Raw genomic sequence first — 10,640 nt, forward strand, 5'->3', positions numbered from 1 at the left:
AGCAGGCGACGAAAGCTCAGTATTGAATTCATGAGTTGCCGTAATATGGCCTCCGCTCCACTAAAAGTAAAATTTACAAAACAATATGTGGCATTTATTCCATTAGAGCTGAATATGCAATGTCTCTGCAGTTCCCACCTATGAATTCTTGTTTTTCTAGTAAAATCAGAAGGCCATTTGTATAAACAGAAAATATATTCTTTACTTTGCAACAAGTTGTTGCTTTTAGATTTTAGTTTTTTCGTATTTTTCAGTCACAGACTTTTGTTAAGCCACAGATAATTAGATCAGTGCTATCACTTTCGCTGTTTCTCCCCAGGAATTAACATAAGAAAGATCTTTTAACGGCCTCACTCCCTCTCTGCTTCTTTTCAACTCTTAAATGAGTCACTGCCTCACCTCAACATGCACTTCAGTAAGAGGGGATATTTTTTGTATTATTCAGCTGCAGCATATCTTAACTCATTATAATAAGAAATGTTATTTTTAATGTGATCATTTTGAGTTTTCTGCAATCTCACAAATAAAAATGTATGCAACTGCAAGCTATACATTTTTAGTGCGTGGTTAAACTATGTCTCATAGTCTATGCACTTGAAACTCAGTTGAAATTCCACTTAAATTGGGATAAGTGCTGGCATCGTAACAATCTGGCGCTTGGACACATCCTTCGTTGTATTCACTGCCAGCCAAAAAACGTCCTGTAAATACGTTATTGTTTACAGCAGAAGTTTCATACCCAGGATTTCTTAAGGTCAACATTTCTTCTGGCACACTGAGCCTGAACTGCACTTTATTCCCCTTTAATTTAACAGCTCCGGCAGCTTTTTCTAGTTAAATCGACTGTTCATTATTGAGACCCATTTTACGAAGGGGCTGTGAGGTGCAATTTAATGAATCTCTGGCACAAAGCTCCCTTTCACTGCCGGGCGAAGAATAGAGGCTATTTAGACCCTGTAGGGCTTTATGTCAAAGGCAGCCCATAATAGTTGTCAGGCCAGGGCAGAAATTCCCACTGGCCTGGGAATGCACAAGAAATCAACTTTTGCCATGAGCAGATTAAGACACAAGCGAGCAGTTGGGAAGATTCCCCCAAATAGTGGCATCTGTTTGTGCACAAAGATTTTCCCACAGAATAGAAGCCTTTCTCACTACTGTATAGCCTCGGTTTGTGGTCTGTTTCAGTGCCTAAATGAGCAGTAATTAGATTACAAGTAAACTTCCATTTGATTATCCAGAAAGGAAACACATAATGGTATTTGAATAGTGGTTAAAATGTTTTGAAAGCAACCAGGAATCACACGGATAATGACATTAGATATTTGGTGGATTTTTGGGGGGAAATGTTACTTCCCCCAAAAAATTAGGAAATTGGTTTAGATATTTGCTCTTGTTTGTTTAATAATCATGTTCAAAAGACTCTAAAAGATCATTTTTGCTTTAGTAATTCTACCAAGCAAATTACTCTATACATGTATATTTCAAAGGTTTTCCGCTCAACGTTACAGTAATATCCTTCAGTTTCATGAAAGCGTTTTTGGTTCAGAGCACACACACACAAACAGTTAAACTAGAGGGGGAGAGTTCTGACAGAGTTTATTGTCTTCAACACAGCGGGGAATTTCAGACAAATCCCTCTTAGATGCAGGTGGTCAGGCACAAGCAAAGAGTTAAGTCCTGCGCTCTCTTTGCCCCTCCTCTTTGATGTTCTGACATCATTAGTCCTGCCCCCCGAAAGATCTCCTTGCTTTTCTCAGAGCCAGTCACTTCTACTCTAGAATGTGTGCAGCAACTTCATGAGCTGCATCAGGCCCAGGTGTTTGGAAGAAAGATATGCTGTGAAGAAACTTTTAGTTCAGGGAACGCAGCGGATGCCACAGGTGTAGCTGCTGGGCTCAACAGAGTAATGGCTGTTCAGACTGCAATCATGAACCCTCAGTTCATGAGTTTCTGCTTCCCTGGTTCTGTGATGGAGTATGACGTGGAGAAAAGCCTGGATGGGAGTCTCCTCGGTGAGGCAGAAAATGACGAGGACTACAAAGAGACCACTAGGGACCTGCTGAGCTTCATAGACTCAGCCTCCAGCAATATCAAGCTGGCTCTGGACAAGCCAGTGAAATCCAAGAGGAAAGTCAACCACCGGAAGTATCTACAGAAGCAGATCAAAAGGTGCACCGGCATAATAACACCAGGAAATCTAGCAGATGCCCCTGTTAAAAGACAGGGTTCCCCTCTGGCTCAACCCAGCCCTTTGCAGAGCAAAACTCTGCCTAAACGTGATGGAGTCCAGGCAAACCTACAGAGCAAGAGCCTGGCAGCCCTCTTCAGCCCAGTGAAGGATATAAGAGGTGAAAAAGCTAAGAAACCACCCCTAAGGCATCGCAATCTGCCCCCTTCTTTCTTCACTGAGCCTGCCAACTGCTCCAAAGTCAGCTCCACATCTGGGATGACGCTGAAGGACTTGGAGCGAGGAAATCCTGAGGCTGTGGAGTTCTTCGAGCTCTTGGGGCCTGATTACAGCAACATGGTCAGTGACCAGGACCTTTATCAAAGTATGCCGGTCCGTGTGCTGCAAGAGATGGGAGGCCCGGATCCTGCTTCATACGATGCTCATCATTTAGTTGGTGGACTTCTGTACTCCGAGCCCTGGACTAGCTGCTCAGGACCCTCTAAGAAACTAGAGGAGGGCCTGCGTACGGGCCAGGCCCAGCCTCCCGTCTACTGTCCTTCTGAGACTGCTTCTGGGTCCATAGAGGACAACGCACTGTGCACTTTGCCCTTCCCAAACTTCTTCACAGACTGCTCCATACCTCAGGTCACTTATGATTTAAGTGGTGGTTATAACAGAGCTAACTATTCATCTCTATGAGAAACTGTGCTTAGAAGAGCTGCTGGTGAAAAGCAGAAATTGCTGTGATAAGTTTAACAGTAGGCTAAGAGAATTGGATATTACTTTATCATAATTGTTCATGTGTTGTGGAAGCAATATTGCAACTGGATTTAATCATTTTGCATCATCTCCTCCGCTACAACATGTGTCACTTTCCTGGAGAAAAACAAGGAACTTCAAATATTGTATTTCAAAATAAATTGTCCAAAGCTTTTTCCCAGTTTAATTAACTATTCTGTTTAATGTTAAGATGTTTCACACGTGGATATTATTTTCTTTATCTCAGGCAATTTCTAATGACTGTGTAGGGTAAGCTTCAGTTTTGTATGTGGAGTAAATCCGGTCATTAGTATGTTATCTTAATCTGGGAATTGCAGATATAGTTGTTGGTGTAGTCCGCTGAACCTCACTTATTGCTTCATAATATAGAACTGTTTGTCACATTTGAAAAATCATGCTGACACTCAGCCAGGCACTTTTTCCTTCCTGTAAATAACTGTTCTTTGAAGAGAGGAAAATCATTTTTGCTGAAATGATTATTACAGAAAAGTGTGATGCGATGTTTGTTTTACGACATTTTACAGCTCCGAAATGATTTTCAGCTGGCAGATTTACCACTTGTATCCAATTTCTTGGAAAAGCCTTAAATGTATCTAGCTATTGTAAGAGGATAAAATAAAGCTGGTCTTTATTATTGGGAAAACAGTGTCTGTGTTTGTGTTCATTGTTAATCATGGTTTGTTAAGAGTTGAGTTTGTTGCAATCAGTCGCAAAAATCAATATATACACATGAAAACTCTTATCCTTTGAGAACTGCAACATATGCCAAAGTGTTTCAGTTCTTATCTCAAAATCCTGATGCTCCTCTACCTTGAGTTTTCCTGTTTCGTTAAATAACTATTGCTTGTTTTTTATTTATTCCAATGCTTTAATCATCTTCCTGTAAGTGAACCACTCTTTAACCCTGGGTTTGAAGTGCTTTATGCAATCGGTTGCAACTACTGAGTTGAGTCCTGACACATAGGTTTAACAGGTAAAGTAGTATTTACTTCAGGGCTGAAGTATTGCATTACATTTCATCATACAGGTGTTTGTGATTGTTGTAGGCACAGAGAGTATAACAAATCTTAATTTACTCAAGTATTTATACCTGTATAAATTGATTGAAAAGACACCTTAATACATTACTGATTGCAGTGTAAACCAGCATTGTTTGTTTCTGGTCCGATAAATTGGAATTTCTGTCTCATTTGTTGAGATGTTAAACAAAAGGGGAAAACAACATAACAATTCCGAGGAAAAAACATCAACTGGTACACAATGGAGAAATAATTCAGTGCTGCTTGATTGATTTTACATTTCTGCTGGGACTGAGAGCCAGCTGGTAAACACTCTGTGGGACATAAACACCTTAAAGTGTTGTGAGATTAGAAAAAGTAAGTTCATGTTCAGTTTCTAACTCTCAACATCATTGCCCATAATTAACTTCTCACACATACACTCTCGAACATGCTCCTATTTCTCAAAATAAGCAAACAGTGAGTAAGTATGACAATCATTTATATTTAATTCACAGTTTTGGCTACTGCAGCACTCCATTAATCCATTTGGTGCTTAATATGGGCATGGGATTTATTAATTTCCTGCAAATTGTTGGTTGGGGATTTCAACATGAAACCTCCAAACCATCTTTAGATCATTTAAATACCATGACCCTGCTAACCGTAGGCTATACATTAGTACCACCCTCTGCTGGCTGATGAAAGTCCAATCATGGGGCAGAAATCCTGGCTCACACTAAAGTCTGCATAGTTAACTCTTGAAAAAGAAATTATAGTCACATTGTACAACATTGTATATAATATTAGACAGGTTGATCTTTATCTTGCTTTTTTTACATTTTTAAACATGGCAGGAATTTCTCAGGAAAGATGTTGTACAGATATATAAAGCTAAGGTAAAGTAATCAGGAAAAGGAAATTGTCAAATATATATCTAAACAAAAAAATGCTTTTATATAAATAAATAATATTTGTATCTGCTTCTTTGTGTACCTAAAGCAAATACTATATAAAAACTATTGTATTTTATATATCTTTATTTAAAAAAAAAAGAATGTTATGTTATTTATTCTTTGGATTTTATGCAGTCTTATGTGTGTGCAAAAAATAAACACTTTTTATTTTGATATCCAGCTTTTTCAGTATTAGCCTATAGGCCTACAGCCATAGTATTAAAACATTTTTAGATACCTACCCACCCACCCACAAAAAAAAAAAAGAAAGAAAGGTAAGGTAAGGAAAGGAAATTGCAGACAACTATGTTTTCTTTCTCCAGTTGACTAAACATGCACAATCTGGCTAATCGCCTAACCAGCAGTCCTTAGTTGTTTACAACGATTTCACGAGTATTAAAGTGCTGTGGCATGTTGCTGAAAAAGGCAGGAGCAATTTCCAGTTGTTTTTCCTACGATTTATTGACCCATAGTTCCCTTTCTCAATTTTCAATCAAGAAACAATATAAAATGACAGAGCACCACAAACATGTCCGTCAGTGTTGTGGCTTCAGGCCCAGCACTTACTAATAGCACACACTAGATGGCAGTAATGTTCCACTGAAAAATCAAACGTCCACCACTCCCATTTAGACACAAATGCACTTGTATCTGATGTATGAGATTATATGTAAAACCGCGGTATTGTGTAGGGTTTTTTCAAATCCCAGTCCTGAATTCAGTGAGTTGGAGGGGAATGGATGCATGTAAACTGCACATTTGTATCCCTCAGTCTATTTCAGAGTTGGTTTAAATGGACTTCAACACACTCATGTTAGGGTGCCTACTATAATGTCATGGTGTACATGTTCATTGTAATGCTGGATTTTGAAGCTTATATACAGTAGTCTTCCAGGCTTTTTTTTTTTTTTTTTTTAACTCTGACCAGCTGTCTTTGTTGCAGATTGGTCAACAACACCTATCTTCTTCACAAGACAAAACACATCTGGCAATTTGCAATAGAGAACTACACACACAGAAGGCATATGGATTTTCTGTTCCTGAGTTGACGCCCGCTGATACATTCAGATTAAACCCTACTGATGGAGCCACAACTGTATCCTGTTTTGATTTATGGCACACTGGAGATGCAATGTTTGTCAAATAGATTAACAAGAACTGTGTTGGCGCAGAGCTGAATAACAAGAGCCAGATATCTAGGTAAACTAGATAATATACAGAAGACTTTCTATGGCATGGTATATGATGTCCTATAATAAAATAAGTGTAAACACAAATGATATCATTTGCACATGTATATACAGAATGGAAAAACAAGCCAGTGCTCAAATGAACTCCACTGCCGAGAAAAAGTTATACATTTCAGAGTTGTTCATACCGTGGTGCTACACTGGAATTAGAGTATCCATCCACGCTTACCCTCTCTCACTGACCTTTCACAGTTAGTCCTCATGGCTTGTTAAGACCACCGGGGTGAAAGCACAGTAGCCAAATGATATATCCGTAAGCCTTCCGTATAGTCTCCCTCAGTTACATATAACTATAGTCTCATTTTTGTCCATGTTTGTTTTGTAGAGAGCAAACTATAAAAATGATCCACATGTATGCTATCAAAGCATAGCATCACCACTATCTTTAATTAACTGCTTTGCAAGAAAAATTTTACATTACAACAGGTTTCATGCTTGGATTAATATAATAAGCTGCCAGTGGTTCATTGTATCCTCTGATTATCTGCTTGTAAAGATTACATTATTATTATTCGTAACCTGACATTTCTTTTTTCATATTCTCCAGCATACATATTCATTATGAAACAATCTATCTTTTATAACTTATTACCTTATAATTGCACCTTTGTGTCTCAAATGTGCTTTTCTATTATCAGCCCCTTAGGCCATTTATGTATTCCTTGGGTACTTCTTACGTACGTCCTTCCAAAGATTTCCAATCAAAGTATTCAGATACATCCTTTGTAAACACCAAATTAAACTTTAAATCCTTGACTTTTAGACATTTTATTTCATCAGAGATAATGTTGCATTCCACCTTTCAAGGACTACACAGCAAGACATTTAAGGCTGAAATTAAGTGCATAGAGATATGACTTCCCATTGCAATTTTCACACCTTGTATTGCACAGCCTCAACCAGTGATAGCAGTTAGTTTCTGTGAACATTAATTTTAAATGAATAATGTATCCTTGCCTGATCCTTTTCTTGTCTGTGGTAGTAAGATTACCCAAAAAAGACAATTTGCTTAGAGCTCAGTATATTTCTTTCGATATGTATTTCATGTCTCACTGCTTTCCATCTAAGTCTGCATTCATTTTCAGCAGCTATGGCGCACTGTTTTGCCTCCTCAGGGTGTTGTGAGTATGCTGGCTTACATCTGTGTGTTTTCGTCAGTGTGATAACAATTGCAAGCTGTGCAGATGACAAAAGTCTTGGTGAGATTAAAGGCAATACTGCTGGAGATTTCTCATCTCTGGCAGATGCTACCCGTATTGACAGGCACAACTCTCTCATGAAAATCACATTAATAATATCAATTTAAAAGCCATTCCTTCTCGGATGACATACTTTAATAGGTGGAGTCGCTCTTGTTATGACTATGACTATCAAAAGGGTCTAAGAAAGAAAAATGTCACTATAGCAAATGTAATCTGATAATTTAAATGTAGAGAGGGGCTGATGACTACAAAGCGTCATTTATATGCAGTTATAGTAAACATATGAAACGGAATGGATGTCATTGAACACTTTACTGAAGTTGGATTGGTCATTAAAAGGGAAAACATGGGAATATCGGAGAATATATATAATTTTTTACCTTTGTGTTATCTGTTAAGTCTCTTTCACTGTTAGCAAGCCATCCAGCCATCCATCCATATTTATTCTGCTCATCTAAGTCATGGTCATGCCGATGTGAGCTGAGTATCCAAAGCCTGTTTTACCCAAGCCATCTCCTCAGGTTCCTGTTCTCATAGTTGGTCATGCTCCACCTGCAACACAGCTAGAAATATTTTGGGCTCCCTGACAACAGCTAAACAGAAGCTTTAACAGACTGAATATCTCATGTCCCTAAACACATCCTGTCCAGCTCCGGGGCCTTTGAATTATTCAAGGTTCGCCTCATCAAATAGTGTCACCATGCATCTCCAAGGAGAGAGGAATCTGGCTTCCAACCAAAGTCAACTCTTATTGATGACCCCTTAATGTTGTCAATTTCTGTCATTTGTCACTGCCGTTTGGTCACTATCGGAAGCATGGGAGCAGAGGAGAAGGTCAGAAAGAAAATCAACTAGTAAGTCAATAGGTTTGGATTGGACTTCTTCTCAAATAATTACTATACAGTGCACATGCACATGCTGAGGTTCATCTTAGCCTAGTCCCATGTTCTCTCCTTTGTCTTTGCTGTGGTTATATAACCACAGCAAAAGGTTTGGAGTTCAGAATCAGAATGCCTTCATTCCTCCCACAGAGGGGACACTTACATCGTTACAGCAAAAGCGAGGATAGAGACAAAAAATAAGTAAAATAAAACACTATTAGATAAAAGGGCATGCACAAAAAGTATTAAATTAAAGATGGGAAACAATTAAAAGTCATTTAAGTTACATTCAAATTAGATTATACTAATATACAAATTGTGTTATTGCAGTAGTTGTCAGCATTTTGACTTCTTTCAGCTACAAAACTTTTGATAAAGATGATGGCCAACATTAGATGGTTCACGTTAAATAACAGCATGTGATCATTTAAAAAAAACAAAACAACGAGCACATGCAGTGTTGTGCATTAATTTCCTTAACTTTATTGACTTTCCATCTTTGAATATTGCAAACAGTAGAGATGACTAGTAACTGTTTGTGATCTCAGCCCACCATACTGCTTCAGCACCTCAGGGAACACGGTCATTAGCCTTTTCCAAATCCACCATCCATGTAGACAGGATTTGCGTACTCCGAAGTTTTGTCTTTTTCCACAGCACTTTGGCGCTTGCCTTCAGTGGATAAACCAGCAGTGCAGGTTTCTAAGTTAAGCAGGTGACAGCAGCTAGCACAAAGAGAACTTCAAACACACTAACAATTAGATATTTCTCTTTTAATGCTTGGCAGTCAAGGCAACCGTGCACTGCCTGATGCCTCGCCCAACTGCCTAAAGATAAAACAAACCATGACTGCTTATTTATTTACTTGTCTGTTTGTTTTGTTTCTCTGCTGTATTACAGTGCTATATGGCAGTGGGTGGTGTTAACTGCATAAAAATGAACAGGGTTTTATACATATTGGCAACACAATGTGTATAAACCACTCAGTATCATCATTATTTCTCTCATTACACAACCTCCATTGCCATTCTCTACCTGTCCACAAGAAACCCTCAAACTTCTACACTTGTCGTGTTCACTGGCCACTCACATCCTGCTCTGCAACAACCCTCAGCCATTCTCATCACCGGAGCTTCCACGCCTACCTGCTCACCTGTTTCCACTTCCCCTCATCAGCCCATAGCAGCCCATTTTTCCTTCCCAGTCAGTTGCCTGTTTGTTAATTAAGGTTTTGCTGTGGCTTTCCAGTCATCTGACCTGACCTGTTTGTCTGCCTGCTTGCACTTGCACAATTGTATGCATTTGGGTCTTTTCCCTCTCGCAGACCTCACAGTAAGCACCTGATGACTGAATCATAATTAAAGCAACAACTACAAAATACAAAACAACTATTCAGGACTAGTAAGTAATACTTATTCTTCTTTTCCTCACTGCCCTTTTTATAAATCAACTGAGCAATTGCATTCATTATAATTTCCATTGGCAAAAAGAAAATAGCAAAACATTTACTCTGACACTTACCTTGCAGGCTTTTCAGTTGTGTAGACAGCACAACAATAGCAAAAGGCATTTCATTTATTATTATCGCATTCTGGCTTTAGGTAGAAGCAGAATTTAGAAAACAAGATTGTCGCATGCCCCTGCTGAGGGCTCGATGTGTCTAGCCTGTCTTTGGTAATTTAATGCAGCCAAGTCTGCCACTGCACATGACACAATAACAGTTCTTTTTGGGAACTCTGCTTGCCTTTATGCAAAATGGAAACGTGAGAATTAAACATTCTCACCTAAAAATAGACCTTACTTTGTGAAAATCGTCCAAATTCTGTGCCAACAAGAACCTTAGAGCTGTTGCAGAGATTTTTTTGGTGTTGTAATTATCTCTCTATTCAATGTCTTGAATTATAACTCATTACATCCTGTGAAATACATTTCCTCCCTGGCTACTGTCAGATGCAAATGTTCAAGGATGTTAGGATAGAAAGTGCGTTGTGAAGCGTCTTTGTCTCTGTAACATATCGAGGGCAGGATCTGATCCAAAGATATAAATGACATGCCTATCATCTGAAGGAGAGGAAGTTGTATTATACCACCTGTACATCCCTTGAGAAACATTATAATCTGTAATAGCAGAGAAAATCCCATTACCTGTCACAGATTTCTTCCCTCATAATTGCTGGAGCCTCCCCTTTGGGAGGGATGGGGGTGAAGGACGGCAGACATGCTGATATCAGACTATCTTCAGGAGAAATCTAGGGGACATCTATTTTCATCTTGTCATTCCCATAGCAAGGTTTGGCCTTTCTCAACCCTTGAAATAGAGTTTTGAAGTAAAACATTACCGCAATAACATGACTGCACCACCATAATTTGATGCTAAAGACCTTGTGTCTGTGTGCTGACAAC

At 38.8% G+C, this 10,640-nt stretch overlaps 1 protein-coding gene across 1 annotated transcript; it reads left to right on the forward strand.

Annotated features, from left to right (window-relative positions):
* Positions 1-1,190: 1,190 nt before the first annotated feature.
* On the forward strand, positions 1,191-3,593 carry LOC134880507 (protein FAM181B). Its single transcript, XM_063907460.1, has one exon. The coding sequence runs from the start codon at positions 1,907-1,909 to the stop codon at positions 2,867-2,869; it is 963 nt and encodes a 320-aa protein (XP_063763530.1). The 5' UTR covers positions 1,191-1,906; the 3' UTR covers positions 2,870-3,593.
* Positions 3,594-10,640: the final 7,047 nt, after the last annotated feature.

This window comes from Eleginops maclovinus, chromosome 18 (genome assembly GCF_036324505.1).
Source record: "Eleginops maclovinus isolate JMC-PN-2008 ecotype Puerto Natales chromosome 18, JC_Emac_rtc_rv5, whole genome shotgun sequence".
In the NCBI taxonomy this organism is placed as follows: Eukaryota; Metazoa; Chordata; class Actinopteri; order Perciformes; family Eleginopidae; genus Eleginops; species Eleginops maclovinus.